The sequence below is a fragment of the Carya illinoinensis genome, chromosome 5 (assembly GCF_018687715.1).
Source record: "Carya illinoinensis cultivar Pawnee chromosome 5, C.illinoinensisPawnee_v1, whole genome shotgun sequence".
In the NCBI taxonomy this organism is placed as follows: domain Eukaryota; kingdom Viridiplantae; phylum Streptophyta; class Magnoliopsida; order Fagales; family Juglandaceae; genus Carya; species Carya illinoinensis.
In genome coordinates this window covers 1,671,249-1,686,533 of record NC_056756.1, presented here as the reverse complement: position 1 = coordinate 1,686,533, position 15,285 = coordinate 1,671,249, and the positions used below count along the sequence as shown (strand labels likewise).

At 38.4% G+C, this 15,285-nt stretch overlaps 3 protein-coding genes across 3 annotated transcripts; 2 read left to right on the top strand and 1 right to left on the bottom strand.

Annotated features, from left to right (window-relative positions):
- Positions 1 to 4,348: 4,348 nt before the first annotated feature.
- Positions 4,349 to 5,178, top strand: LOC122311538 (basic blue protein-like). Its single transcript, XM_043126125.1, has 2 exons — positions 4,349 to 4,714; positions 4,890 to 5,178. The coding sequence occupies exons 1-2, from the start codon at positions 4,534 to 4,536 to the stop codon at positions 5,087 to 5,089; spliced, it is 381 nt and encodes a 126-aa protein (XP_042982059.1). The 5' UTR covers positions 4,349 to 4,533; the 3' UTR covers positions 5,090 to 5,178.
- Positions 5,179 to 5,796: 618 nt separating this feature from the next.
- On the bottom strand, positions 5,797 to 8,330 carry LOC122311537. The gene is made up of 2 exons (XM_043126124.1): positions 7,836 to 8,330; positions 5,797 to 6,178 (listed from the first exon to the last, which is right to left on the bottom strand). The coding sequence occupies exons 1-2, from the start codon at positions 8,142 to 8,144 to the stop codon at positions 6,059 to 6,061; spliced, it is 429 nt and encodes a 142-aa protein (XP_042982058.1). The 5' UTR covers positions 8,145 to 8,330; the 3' UTR covers positions 5,797 to 6,058.
- A 3,388-nt stretch (positions 8,331 to 11,718) lies between these two features.
- LOC122311666 (classical arabinogalactan protein 9-like) lies at positions 11,719 to 13,871 on the top strand. Its single transcript, XM_043126300.1, has 2 exons — positions 11,719 to 12,409; positions 13,487 to 13,871. Exons 1-2 carry the CDS (start codon positions 11,822 to 11,824, stop codon positions 13,568 to 13,570), a joined length of 672 nt encoding a protein of 223 aa, XP_042982234.1. The 5' UTR covers positions 11,719 to 11,821; the 3' UTR covers positions 13,571 to 13,871.
- Positions 13,872 to 15,285: the final 1,414 nt, after the last annotated feature.

Sequence of the window (15,285 nt, the reverse complement as noted above, 5' to 3'; positions counted from 1 at the left end):
AGGAGAAGGCTCACCCTGTGCAATTCGTGAATCAGGGTAACCCATTCATTTCATTGTTTTCCTTTGATTAATGCATTGTTGAGGTATTTCAGCATTTTGGATTGTGTCTCTATATTGCATTACATTCGCATTTGCTTGCTGAATATTTTGAACCGTTAGTGGGGCATTGCTTAAGTCAGCCACGAGTTGCCATTGAAGGGCATCTGGTCTGCACCAGGCCACCCTGGTCGAATCTGGGGCAAGGTCAGGGACAAGCTGACAGTTACCACCCACCAGCCAAGCCACTCGCCCAGCCCTTGCCACCTGTCTAGCCACAACCGCTCCCTACAAAGTAGGGGAGTAACCAACCATCCCTTAAACCGCTCAGCCATCACCCACTCGGCCAACCCACTTAAACCACCCTTAGCCACGTGTGCCTCATCATCAGAAGACACATGTGTGAGACTTGGTCAACCCCCCAAGCAAGTGACACATGTGCTTGACTGGGTCAGCCACTATCAGGAGACACCTGGTGCCTGACTGGGTCAGCCCACCAGCAGGAGCCACATGTGCCTGACTTGGTCAGCCAGCCACTTAACCGCCTGATCCCACTCACAACCGTTTTTGACGATTCAGCTCCTGCACATGCATGCATGCACGCCCAGTCATTAGAATGTCGCCCACCATCAGCCACTGATCAACCATACGAACTCAGCCAACACCACCCATAACCATCACGGTCAAGCAAGTGGCAGCCCACATCGGTCATTGAGGAGCAAGAAGGAGTGCGGCAGCTTGGTGTCTAGGATCTCGACCGAGGACCCTATCAATATGCTAGGATGATTGATAAGCATGCATTCCAACAGGACTGCGGACGGCAATGGTCTGCAGAGACCTGACCTCCGCTCCATTCATCTTTTTGGTGACAGTTGGAGCAACTGCTGCTTATAAAATTTTATGGCTGCGGCCAAACTGTTCGCATCTCAATTCTACCTGATTTTGTGCTCAATCGATTGAACGTGTAACAGAAATAACTAACATCAATATTCACAAAAGTCTTGGCGTCTACTCTTTGTATTATGCTGCTCTAGACTTCTCATTTAACAAGTTCAATTTATTAATGTGATCGATTCAACATTTGGTACCTTTTATTATCAATATAGATGGCCTTAGTTATAAAGACTTATAAAAATATATTTAAATTAAATTAAATATTATCTAACTTACTTAAAAAATTTGAATATCAATCTATTCCCTTATTCGTCTATTTTTTAAAAAGAAAAAAAAAATCTATTTCTTTATTTAAATAAAAAAATAAAAAAAATCCTAACAAATAATCCCAACACAATCCTAACTAATAATTATGAATTAAACTTTAATAGGGTAAATAATCCCACTACAGATCACGTCGGGCTGAGATGGAGCCACTGTTTACTCTGTTATTTAGCAGCGCCCATTAAGACAAACGAAATCCATACCATTCTCTTGTACTTGGGGTGAATACTCCCAGAAACTCTATAAAACGAAGATTTCCTGGCTCACAACCTCTCCATCCTTAATTGGCTTTCATCTTTATAACTCTCATTTTTGTTACTGTCCTTGCTATGTTATGATCAGCCAGATGGGCAAGGGAAGAGACGCTGCTGCAGTTGTTGCCACAGTTCTGCTCCTCAACAATGAGAACGCTTCGGCGGCTACCTTTACTGTTGGAGACGCTTCCGGTTGGAAATTGAAAGACCTTCCATGCTGGTGATGTACTAGGTAATAATAATGATCAGTAGGAAACTCCTTTAGTTTACTGTGCCTACCAGGTTCAGATTAGTCTTAATAATTTCTAAAACCATGTGTTAAGTTGATGTCATGATCACTAATGCTTTGGTAAAACAATTTTTGGATTCTCCAACTAAGACCAACTATTTTCTCCTTTTTTCTATACTAATTACAGTGTTCAACTACAACCCAGAAAGGCACAATGTTGGGGTTGTGGACAAACAAGGCTATGATGCATGCAAGGCATCCGAAGGAGCTACAATATTTCAGAGTGGGAGCGATCAGGTCACGCTCGTGAAGGGACAGAACTATTTCATTCGCAACTTTCCTGGGCATTGTGAATCCAAAATGAAAATAGCTGTCAATGCATTGTAACTTAAGCCAAAGAGGTCTTCTTTTCAGTAATACAGAATGGACTAAAGTTCATATTTTTCTTTTTTTTTCAAACAACCTCCATTTCATTAATACCCTGCTTAAAGTCTTTGCAGAGAATAAGTAGCAAACAGTCTACAAATAAATAAATTACATCAAAGGTGGGTCTTTTCCACCATGAAAATCCAGGAGCCAAGGGGATATGGATATAAGGGGTATGCTTCCAAAGAGATTTTTAGAAGTTGCCGATTGCCCAATTGGATGCGCACATCGATTTGAGTCTCGATTTATTTTCATGACATTCTAGTTTTGAAAGGACTAAAGTTCATATATTAATAAGAATATATATTTCTCTGGTTTCTAAATTCATTTTGTCTGTCATCTAGAGTTTTTATTTAGGTTCCATCTTGGCACGATTGGAAACAGGGTTTCACTTAAATTCACTGCTCAATTGATGCAATCTTGAGAAATATATATCCGCTAGCTTTCATCCTCCTCCAAATATTAAATATGTATCTTCTTCAGCCTCTCATCGCTAAGTATCCTCTTGTTTTGTCCTAAAACAATGAAAAACAGAGGACCGAACCCATTACAAGTTAAGGGTATTTATAGCATAGTGGATGTTACGCATTCGTAATCTCTCTGATGCACAAACATTTAGCAGCTTAGCCCCAGGACCTAAAGTGCATAATAAATCATATTCGAAGAACCCATAAATAAACGCTCTGCAAATTCCAAACACGAAACTCTCAGCCATGTGGAATCTGTACGGTCAATATGGAACATCAGCAACAGTATGCTTCAACTAGGCTGCAAACGAATCGAGTCGAGTCATATTCAAACAGGGGATATTCGAGTTGGATTAATATGTTTACTCGCTCAAATTCGAATAAAACTCGAATATCCTTGTTCGAACTCAATTTGTTAACTATTAATCTTGTTCAAACTCGACTCGATTTTTTATTTTGAAATTTCTAATCTTATCTTTTAATTAATAAAAAGAATTAAGTTTTACCAAAAAAAAATCAAACCATTTAACTATTTAGCCAAGTAATTTTGACTCAAAGTTCATATGGTATAACTTTTTTTATAAAAATAACTTATAATTATAAATTAAAGAATGATACACATGATAAATGAAATAAACTAAATTATTTAATACATATAAATAATGTAATAAATTAATAATTGTAGTTGTATGATATATTATTATACAAATTATCCTATACACATTTTAGGAACATAACATATCTATATTAAATAAGAAAAACTATAAATAAACTAATAATATATAATTAAGTATATAAAATATAACTAACATGTAATATATATATATAACACATACATGTATAAAACATATTATAAGCTTCAAAATGAGCTTAAACGAGTGAAGCCGAGCTTATACGAATTTTGTTCACGAATCTAAGCCGAGTTGAGCAAAGTTTATACTAGTTTTGCTCGTTTAATATTTGAACATATATTAGTATTTATGAACATTTCATTTATTAAATGAGTCAAGTTTGAATCGAATATACACAAGCTGAGCTCGAGCTACTCTGCTAATTTGCAGCCCTAGCTTCAACTAAGCTAAAACTTGCTTTCTCCTTTTGTCAAAGCCGTTATTGCATGCACAACAGAGCAGCACGAATGATCTTTTGAACAAAACAATAAAAACTATCCTTATTTGACAAAACAAATTCTAAACAAATTCTTAGTAAAAATTATATCTACTCATTTTGTAGCCGACTAAATGATCATGTTCAAAATTTTGAAAAAAAAAAAAAAAAAAACAGGAATTAATAGTTTTGAAATTTCATGTTTCATTATAGACTAGTAAATACTCTCTCTCTCTCTCTCTCTCTCTCTCTCATATTCCTGCAATCCTACATGATCTCTACATTACTCAACTACCAATTAGAGCAATACTATTTCCATGTTTGGTGATCCGTGCAGAAACTCCATAAAATGAACATTTGCCTCTCATATTCCTGCAATCCTACATGATCTCTACATTACTCAACTACCAATTAGAGCAATACTATTTCCATGTTTGGTGATCCGTGCAGAAACTCCATAAAATGAACATTTGCCTCTCATATTCCTGCAATCCTACATGATCTCTACGTTACTCAACTACCAATTAGAGCAATACTATTTCCATGTTTGGTGATCCGTGCAGAAACTCCATAAAATGAACATTTGCCTCTCATATTCCTGCAATCCTACATGATCTCTACGTTACTCAACTACCAATTAGAGCAATACTATTTCCATGTTTGGTGATCCGTGCAGAAACTCCATAAAATGAACATTTGCAGGGTCAAGTTAATCACACAAGTCTTCCATCCTTGCCTTTCAACACTTCATCGTTCTTCTTGTTAATTTTTCTTTGGCGGGGAAGTTATATTGGGCATGCAGATGGCCCAGGGAAGAGGTAGTGCAATTGTTGCCACAGTTGTGCTACTAGGTATGCTCCTAATTCACTGTGAGAACGCTTGGGCAGCTACCTTTACTGTTGGAGATGCAGGCGGTTGGACCTTCGGTGTTGATAATTGGCCTAATGCAAAGACCTTCATGGCTGGTGATATTCTGGGTACGTACGTACGAACCACCAGCCTCCATTACTGATCGATACCGTACACTTGCAATTTATCATGAAATCCCAATTCAAAAAAACTCTGATTAAGTTGATATATACTAGGTTAGAACATTAAGTGATTCTCCGACAAATTAAGACTAAAGTACTGTTTTCCATGTTTCTGTTACAGTGTTCAACTACAGCTCGGCAGTCCACAATGTGGTGGTCGTAGACAAACAAGGTTATGAAACATGCAAGGCAGCTGAAGGTTCTCAAAAATTTCAGAGTGGAAGCGATCAGATCACACTGGTGAAGGGACAAAATTACTTCATCTGCACTTTTCCTGGGCATTGTGAATCCAAAATGAAAATAGCTGTCAACGCATCATAACTGGAAAGAAAAATTCGTCCAATTCTCTTTGCTTGGCATTGTTACCAATAAGACATGGTGGAATCAAACTGATTGATACTTTGTTTGCATTTTAGATTGCTTTTATTCGGAGTTATTTTTTAAAGTCACGCTGTATTTTATTCGATATAATTTTCGCCTTAGCAGAGAAATTACTGCGATGTTTAGCATATCAAGCCATTAATTCTTTCCGACGAACGAAGAAGGTATCGTAAATTAAAACGAAAAATGGTTCAGGCCTTAAAGTTGAAAATTAATTAGACTTATTTACTTCTCTATCATTTTGAGGCATCCGAACTTGAAGTATCTTAATCCCTCCTCAGATAAAACAGTGCGAAGCAGTTGATTCAGGCCTTACTAGTAACAAAACTGCTTCTTTGGCTGTTCTGGTCTGGAGTTCTTCTCAACGAAACTGTTTCTGTTTTTCCAAGGAAGAGAACGTTTAAAATCATCGCTAGTTTAGAAATCAGAAAGAGTACTTGATGACAGTTCCCCGATTTTCTTTCTGTTTAGGGCCATATATATTGCTCAGCGTTTCGCTTTCAAACTCCATAAGTAGTAAATAATACATCATTCTATTCTACGCGTGGTCATTCTTAGATCATCCGAGACGGATTCTCATACAATAAATCCAGGATTAAATTGAGCAGAACAGCATGATTTATATAGGCATAGGAACAATGGGAACATTGGACAAAACACTATTAATTGATACGCGGTTCCACCAAAATCTACGATGTGGAACAAAACAAAAACGAGCCGACATAGTCAATATTGCAGTAGAAACCTACATTTCTAAGAACCTGGAATTTAAGGCTGCCGATTACTCTTAAGACTAAGATAACACTACTGAGTTACAAAAAGTCGCTGTCTTTAATTATCATTAACCAAATCACAGGCGTCAAGCACAAGCAATTAGCTTCATAACACTTCCACCAAGTCCATCTTGGTTTACTTAAGAAAGTGCGGACTAATCAACCCTGCAATCTCGAGAAACCCAATCTGATCTCTCCCTCCAAATATCTTCTTCAGCTTCTCATCACAAATTATGATCTTCTTGTTCTCCGGGTCCTTATAAAAAAAAAATAAAGAAAAAAAATCAGGAAAACAAATTCGGGGTACTTAACACAGACATAGCACAGTTGGCATGACATGTTATAAGTCCACATTGATGCAAGAAGACTCAAGTAACAGACAACCCAAGAAAACTAAAGTGCGTGATAGAACAAAAACAAGGGGGAAAAAAAAATTTTAAGCATAGAAAATCTATCACCAAAGTGGAACCAACAATATCTTGGTCTGAAGTATTTCTTAATCGAAGTTGTCTACAGTGACTAAGTGCTACGGTTATAAAATCTTGTGCTAAATTTCTAATGGGCGTTGTAAGAAGTACTTGGACACTAGCTAGATATCTATTGTCATAAGGAATGAAACAAGACACATCTGACCTTTCGATTATTAAATGCATGTGATTTGAGAGCTACTTCAAGCTAACTTATTGGCAAGGGAGGATAAAGGTTTAGATTTTTGCCACAACTCAAAAAGCACTCATGGAAAGTGAGATACTTGCAAAATGCACATTTCATCAACAATAACACAAGTTATCCACACATGGAAGCACATAAAATTGATATAAAGATCTAGTATCTTTCTTTCCACTACAATTGACACACTTCTGCTGAAAACTCAGAGTGAAACCTATATTTTGTCCACCGCCATAGTATATGCAGATTACAGCAAAAAATTTATGCACACATGAAAACCCAAGAGACAAACTTTAGCAAAACAATTAAGACGCTACATTTGTCCAACTTATAAAAACCCCATAACCAAACCAAACACGCCAAATGGTTTCAACACATAAAGTGTTACTTGCTCTATAAGTTAGAAAAACAACACCAGATTATTGTCTGTTGAGAATATACTACAAATAATAAAATCCACCTATTTCTATCAGTTCAAACTTTTGAAACAAGTGGTAATTTTACAGTGACATACCCCAACTTTCATATCCAACGCAGCCTTATCTAGATATAAATACCCATCTAAACCCCAACAAACTGAAACCGGCGTCAACCACAATAAAGAGTTGCAAAAATCAACAATCACTTGAAGATATTAAGAAGAAAAATCAGATCAGCAGTAAAGCCTAGATTTCATTTACACACAGCAGTTATTCAACAATAAAGACTCGGGCAAAAAACAAAGAACAAAAAACCAAAGCCCACATCAAACACACACTACGGTTTAACAAACGGCATACTAAGTACCAGCCAATTTGAGGCACAACCACTGTAGCCTAGCCTTCTTTCATTTGCCCAAACAGAGCCTTATCCAGACACATAAACCCATCTAAAACCCCAAAAAACGAAATCCACAAATAAAAAATCAATCGCATTTATCAGCATCACCACAACCGACAACAAATCCAATGTCCAATCTCACAGCAGAACCGTATCCGAACGTAGAACCCCATGAAAAACCACATAAAAGCAGACCATTTCAAATCCCGAAGTGTTCTCCAAAAAATAGCAACCGATACGAGGCACGCTGTTAGAACAACATAACCCACATTCCATTCGCACCAACAAAGCCGTATCCAAACATAAACCCTATCTAAAAACCCCAATAAGTAAAATCCACTTCAAACACACAAGGGGTTAAAAAAACTATTACTTTCGAAATAATAGAGGAATAAAAAGGAAAAACTAAAATTTACGATCCAAACCTGAAGATTGTGCTCCTTAATGTGGGCCCAAATCTGCTTGAGAGCTTGGGTGCGAGAAATCTCGGGGACTCCAACGAGGGCTTGCATCTCCAGAGAGATACGCCGCGGCTTCATAATGCCTCGGGGCGCGCGCTTTTCTGGGGCTTCGTTTGAAACGGTGGCGGAGGTCACCATGCGCACCATGCGCGGGTGAGCTGAAACCTTGTGAGGATGGGCGAGGATGACGGAGTAGGCCGACGAGTGTTTGACAGTCAGCGATGCAGTTTTGCCGGAGATAAAGGTCGAGAAGAGCCCAAGAGAGGTCGCCATGTCGTTTACTCAGTGACGGGATAGGGTTTGACTCAGACACAGAGAGAGACAGAGAGAGGATACTAGACAACTACAAGTCTGGAACCCCCCTAAATCCCCTGGCATACAATTTCTTAGCTTTCCCAGATCAACATAATTACGGAAATAACCTGTCCTTTATGAGTAAAGGAGGGGAGTGGAGTCGAGTCGAGTCGAGTCGAGTCGAGGGAAGTAGCGGCTAGGTCATGGTTGAAGGTTCTCTCTGTTGTTGGGCCGATGTATGTTTATCTGTATTGGGATGAGGATTGGTTTTGAATTTTGCTGACCAACAACCATTAAAAAATGTTCTTCGAAGATCCAATGTGTGGTCCGAATCATGTTAGACGGCCCATAGATCTACCTCTTATCCGGGCCTGCTTTTCACTACTCGGTAAACAGATTCAGTTTCACTTTTACCTGGCCTGGTGCACGAAAACTTCAAATAAATAACGCCGAAGAAAGGAAAACTCCCCCAAACGAAGTGATATTAGACTTTCCTAGGTAGCTCTTTCAATTGAAGTCTTTGGTTGCGGCGAGTGGAATGGCTTCTAGAGCTTCCAACGTTGTAGCCTAAAGTAACAAAAATTTGGTGGGCCACATTAGAGATTTTAACCCAATCTTCAAGGAAGAGTAAAGAAAGGACCCCACATTCCCTCTTCCTTGCTCTAGCATATATGTATCAGCCTGGCTTTCAGGCTCCTAGTTATTTAAGTTATACGTTATTACGAACTAAAATATACAAAAAGTCAATGTTTTGAAATCTACAACACCATGAAAATATGTATTAACTCCATACCATAGCTCAGTTTGGTGCACAACCCCCATCACAAAAAAACACATGCATGCCGCTAGCTGATAACAATGATCATTCTTTCGATTACGATGTCCGCTACGTATGTAATTGTCATAAAAAGAAAAGGTTGTTGCCTTGTAATTGACTTTGTGTCTCAGATCTGCTTTTAAACACATCTAGCTGTTTCTGTTTGGTAATTCTTTGACAAGCTTTTTTAGTTTTTGCTTGTCGTGAGTTGAAAAGGAATCTGATGATAATAAATTCAGCTCAATCAGCGGCGGATGGTGGCGGTTATGGCGGCGGTGGAGATCATTGTGAGCTTTTGAAAGAAATGGGCCAACAGGCGGAGGCTAGCCAGTAAACATCATTCATGCTATCGATATGACCATTAAACCAACATGGCCCATCCGTAGCTTTAGCTTTCCCTATACGCTGGTTTGGGGTCTGGGCCCACCTTAAATTGTAGCTGTCCTCCATTACCACGATGATTGGTTCCAGGAACTTTGTCCATTTCCTCCTCAGATGATGATCGTGTTTATGATTTTCTTCTCGAGCTGCAACAACTGCTGATAACACATTTAATAGTGGAATCTTACCATGTTTATTTAATGAAAAACGTGAAGTTTCAATTATTATTATTATTATTATTATTATTGTTATTATTATTATTACTATTAAAGATTCTTGGGGTGAATCATAAAACATCTGATAAAATATTTCAGGTGCAATATGACGTTTCAAGTCCAATCAAATAATAGAGTTTTCATTAGGAGGAAAGTGAGAAAAGAATAAAGGAACAGATAAAAGGCAAAGGAAAAATAAGGATGTCACCGAGAAAATAGGAAATGCAACATAAAGGAGTGAGGGATGTAACGTAAAGAATGAAAGACGTAGAAATAAAAATGAGGAAAAAATATAGTTATAAGTATAATTATGAATTAATTTAATGTGATTAGTTAAAAAGTAAATTTTATTAAAAATAATATTAATTTAAATTTTAAGTATGAATAAATCAGTATTGATATATAGATTAGTATACGACTTTATTTGTATGTAATAAAATTCTAAAAGGAGGGGCTTCTTTTAGGCTCTGGGCAAACTGCTATTTCGACTTTTGCTATCTTGTGATAAGAGTTAAAAAAATAAAAAATCTCATTCAAAAAATAGATCAGAGACTTCTATTATATATGAAGATGAAAGATTGTAAAATAATCATATTATAATAAATTTATCTTTTAAATAATTTATGAATTTGTATATTATATCGAATTACTTAAATATATATATCTTTTATCTTTTTAATTTTTTTATATTATCTCCCATCTATTGTTATAGATGCAAGTAAGGATGCCATATAACGGTGTAGAACCACTGCCGAGAAGTCCAAACGACACCGATTGAGGTTGGCATCGTAGGAACGGCCAATAATAACTTTTCTTCTCCTTTCGACCTGTTTTGCAATTTTCGATATTAACAGGGATTAAACATTTAGAGGGGTAAAGCCGTTACGAGGTATTGATTGGATTGTAAGCAAACTAGCAACCCTTTCTTTTTCCATCAGTTTTTTTTTTTCGTCTGTCCTAAACAAATCTAGAAACGACACGTAGATCAGATAATGATATTCACTCATCGGATCGGACCCAACAAAATGGATCGTGGTGCCGCCACGATAACTACTACTCATTGCCAAAGTTTAGCTGTAACTATTATCTATTTTAAACATACCAAAAAAAAAACAAAAAATAGCAATATTTCCCATTGAAGGCACTTTATCACGGCGTGACAGACAGCTCACAAAGCCCACCTACTGAGTTTTTATTTATATTTATATTTTGTATTTTTAATTGCGATGCTTCTTCATTGCTCATACCAGCTCCAGTTCGTTTGATATTATTTTAAATCCAAAGCTTGGCGTACAGATCACATTTGCAATCAAACGGTCGATAGCATGCAGTGGCAGGCCAGCCCTAATCATAATATTGTTCCATCTCCAACAAACGAAAATCATAGAGCAATTTACTTATAATATTATAATTAATTGATTAGATCAAAATTGGATTCGCGGTATATTAATTTTACCCATCTTGAAAGCTCATGATTATGATCCCCCATCCACATTATAGAATCATTAAACAAAGACCAACCATATAAGAGTCGCACCAACCAAATTGGAGCTGCTTCCTTGTTAATTTCTTAACGACCACACTCCATAATGTTTCTAACTTGTTTTTTTTTAGTACTACACAACTTCTGCTTCATTTCATGCCAACTAAGGTCGCCAACACTATTAGGAGACATTTATTTAAATTAAAAACCAAAGTACCACGTTCCAATTCACACGAAATAAGATTTAAAAAAAAAAAAAAATTGTTATTTTTGAACTAGCTGATTTTACATAAGATTTACAAAAAACGAGAAAGAGCAGTTTAAATAGATGTCTTAATCTAGTACGATATCAACCGTCCAACCACGAGGGGGTCCCGCAGCATCACCGGTCATGGTTTTTAACCAGTACCTGATAGGTTAAAACTTAAAAAGTCAAAGTGAAAATCACTACCGTAAATAAAGGTGCAACGCGGCGCACATATGCATAGTGGGACCCTGTAACGAGGCCTAGGATTGGACATCGCGCGGATCGATGTGTGAGCGACGAATACAGTTAGGCCATGTGAACGGACGAGCCCGAACCTTCCCCTCACGTTTACTGATCCGAAACTTTACCCTCGCCGTCACATAAAGCCTATTTAATCCGTCCCATGTTCCCACTCAAAACACAAGCATCAACACAAACACTCTGCACTCGCTCTTGCTCTTGTTCTCTAGCCTGTGCTACAGCTACTGTGCAGGTTAAGCAGGAGGGGTGCGCATGATAAGAGAGATGATGAACCGGAAGGCTGTTCTCTTCGTTGGTTTTGTCTGCATTGTGATCGCCGGCGTTGGTGGTCAGGCTCCGGCTACTTCTCCTAGCACGACGCCGGCTCCGCCGACGCAGACTAGTCCTCCCACCTCTTCTCCACCGCCCACCACAACCCCACCTCCAGCCGTTACATCTCCTCCCCCGGCAACTCCTCCTCCCGTCAGTTCTCCGCCTCCGTCTTCACCTCCTCCAGCGACACCTCCACCGGTAAGCTCTCCCCCTCCTGCATCGCCTCCTCCGGCGACTCCACCCCCCGCAACTCCACCCCCCGCAACTCCTCCCCCAGCTACTCCTCCCCCGGCCACTCCACCTCCAGCAACTCCTCCTCCAGCAAGTCCTCCACCGTTTGTGCCCCCTCCATCTCCACTTGCATCTCCACCTGCGATGGTTCCAACCACGGCTCCTGCTCCCTCGCCAAGCAAGAAGGCGAAAGCTCCTGCTCCGTCTCCCTTGGGACCGAGTCCACCTGCTCCTCCGACGGGAGCTCCGGGGCCGAGCCAGTCAGCTATCTCTCCCGCACCAGCTCAGACCGACAACGTACGTTTCCGTTTCTTTACCCATATTGTTTTGCTCCGTGCTAAAATGCTTGATAGTATACTGTCAACCAGCAGATCTGAGTGTTCTAGATGCGACATTAGTAAGATCCTTTTAAGTTCTTTTATCTAGTTCGGGTAACGATATAGGTTATAGAATAGTTGCAACAAAAACGAAAAATAAAAACTTGTTTTTGGTACCGATCTCGGTTATAGTGAAGTGTTAAGACTGTCATTGCCGGAATACTTGAGCGTGATGCAGCTATCATAGGAAAAAGATTTTTCTAGCCTAAGTTACTGGGGCCTAGTTGTTTTCCGTCCTAGTTTCTCGCGCTCACGTGAGCTTGGAGAGCGGTTTAGATCCGATTGGTTCGAAGCGCATATAGAAAAGCGAATCAAACAAAGCCACGCGTTTAAGACCTCACGTACTTGTTGTTGAATCAAGTAACAATGACATCTCAGGTGCTCAGATATACGTTCATGGAAGAAGCATGAAAAGTATTGATTGCAGTTGCACTATCAACGAAATCGTATTCTTGTAAGACATAAGCTACAGATCAAGGTAAACGGTGAGGAAGAAGGGTGACCATGTTGACTAGGTTGTTGGTACCGGGTAGCATTTCTGAAGAAGGTACAAAATCTAGTGGTTGGGAGAACACGAGGTTACAGAACCCTAAGGATGTGTGCTGGAGTTCAAGGTGACGACCAGTCTCGATTCCTATACTAGCCTTCAGCTCTTGGTTGATTGAAATTTTGGTTGGCATTTATTGCAACTTAAAACTAGACCTATCACTATGAGTACATTAGCAACTAATTAAGCATTCAACTCTCATCTCAACTGAATATCTAAACCGCACCTAAGAACTTCAAGCAACTCTTCTTGGCGTCTGACGTGGGTCGTCAGGCCTGAAATGGGTAAAAAGGGGAAAGTTTAATCGAATATGCAACAGCTGATGAAATGGTCACTGATAATGTCGGATTATTGTGTTTGTGATGTTATTATATATGTACGTATATAGTCTTCTATAAATATGCGATCCTATCGTTCAACAAGTTCTGATACAACCTTGTAATATTGCAGAGTGGTGTTGAGAAGATCTTGTCCATTCAGAAGATGGTTGGGAGCTCGGTCTTTGGTCTGGCTCTCCTCTGGTTGGTGCTTTAGAGCTACATCTCAGAGTTCTCTCTCTTTCTTTTTTGTTTTAATTTCTGTTTTATCACTTTTGCATCTTTATATTTACTAGCCATCATGGTAGCCTCACCTGATGATGGAACTTGCTACTTGTATTTGGGATATTATACATTCTGTTGAATTCTTTTGAGAGATTTTTGAGGGGAGTTTGTATGTACCTTGAGACCATTGAGGGAGTTGTTTTTGTATTGGATTGGTGGCTGGCTACCTCTTTCTCTCATTATCTCTTTATTTGTTGCTACCTCACTTTTAGTTGATTAGTATTTTTCCTTTATCAAGCTTTTTGAACACTCTCTCTCTATAGTTCATACCTGCTCAACTTGAAACATCAATTATATAAGCACCTTTGATTTCATTCGTCTAAAGAAAACGACGACGAAAACAACAAAGTAACATGGTGACCCATTTCATCGCAAAAGAGCTGGCTAATGATAGCAATGGCAGTGCCATGGGCTAACAAGACCGAAAGCATCACATGCACGGGCCATGGCCCATCTGCTTTACAATTCACTTTCCAAATCTGAATTGGTGATGCTACCCTACATGTAAAACTTGTTGAAACCCAAAATTTATGACTCGAAATATCAAAATGTAGAATAATTATAGGTATAAATCACGAAAGGGGTCACGTATCGTGTCCAGTCGGCCTCAACACAATTGCACTCAATTCAGCCTGCGCTGTTACAGTTGCAACAAGAGCCTAGCTGTATATATGCACATGGATCTTAATGAGAAATGATACACTTACTACTCTTTTACTATTATTTTATCACTTGTAATGTATTTATTTTTCTATTATTATTTTTTAAATATTTTTTTAACATCCTTAACCATTAAGAAAAAATTTAAAAAATAATTTTAGTGATAGTCACTTGTTTAATCATTAAGTAAAAGAAAAATTTTTTAAAAATTAAAAAATTAAAAAATTAAAAAAAGTGGTAAAATAGTGATAAAAAAGTGATAAGTGTATCATTATTCATTTACTAGTCTCTCTGGAAGTATCCATGTGTGTCCTCATGCGGAAACCTCTCATTTTCTTTCTAGAAAAAATGTCCATTCCTTTGAGCTACACCCACCACGATACAGTGTTTGGAACTTGAAAGGACAACAAACCGAGCAACCTTTACAATTTCTCATTTCTTCGTCGTCTTTGGTATGTTAAGAGTAGAAAGTGGCGATACAGACGCCGTTTCTATCTTCCTTTAGGGTTTTAATTCTTGTACTTTTTTTAGTGTTTCTTCGTAGAGAAGTCTAGAAGTTGGATCGATTATTCTTTCTCATTCGTCAATCATGTTTACCTAAGCCTGTACTTTGGTATATATGCCAAGTCTGTTGATTTCTCCTCTTTTGTCAATTACATGTATTTACCTTTTTTGAATGAATAATTAATATATCTTTTGATTAATTCTTCATTGAAGGCTCGCCAGATGGTTAATTAGCAAATTATATATCTACTTCATTAACATATGTGTTAATGTCTAAAAAGGACACAGAAATTCGAAAAAGGAGAATGATCCATTCCCAGCCCTGTTGAGGTAGTCTTGGGCCTGGATCGGTGTTGTGTGGACCCCCGGTAGTGGTCCGGTGCGACAGTGCATACATCCATGGGGTAAACAATAAATCAATTCAGGGAAATAGATAGAGAGAAAAAAACACAAATGCAATCAATATGTATCTGTACGTTTGGG

Excerpts from the sequence above, each read along its gene's own strand:
- LOC122311537 (XM_043126124.1), bottom strand. The coding sequence starts at position 8,144 with ATGGCGACCTCTCTTGGGCTCTTCTCGACCTTTATCTCCGGCAAAACT. Across the intron at positions 6,179-7,835 it reads TTAAGGAGCACAATCTTCAG|GACCCGGAGAACAAGAAGAT; the intron begins GTTTGGATCGTA and ends TTTTTTTATAAG.
- LOC122311666 (XM_043126300.1), top strand. The coding sequence starts at position 11,822 with ATGATAAGAGAGATGATGAACCGGAAGGCTGTTCTCTTCGTTGGTTTT. Across the intron at positions 12,410-13,486 it reads CACCAGCTCAGACCGACAAC|AGTGGTGTTGAGAAGATCTT; the intron begins GTACGTTTCCGT and ends GTAATATTGCAG.
- LOC122311538 (XM_043126125.1), top strand. The coding sequence starts at position 4,534 with ATGCAGATGGCCCAGGGAAGAGGTAGTGCAATTGTTGCCACAGTTGTG. Across the intron at positions 4,715-4,889 it reads CATGGCTGGTGATATTCTGG|TGTTCAACTACAGCTCGGCA; the intron begins GTACGTACGTAC and ends TTTCTGTTACAG.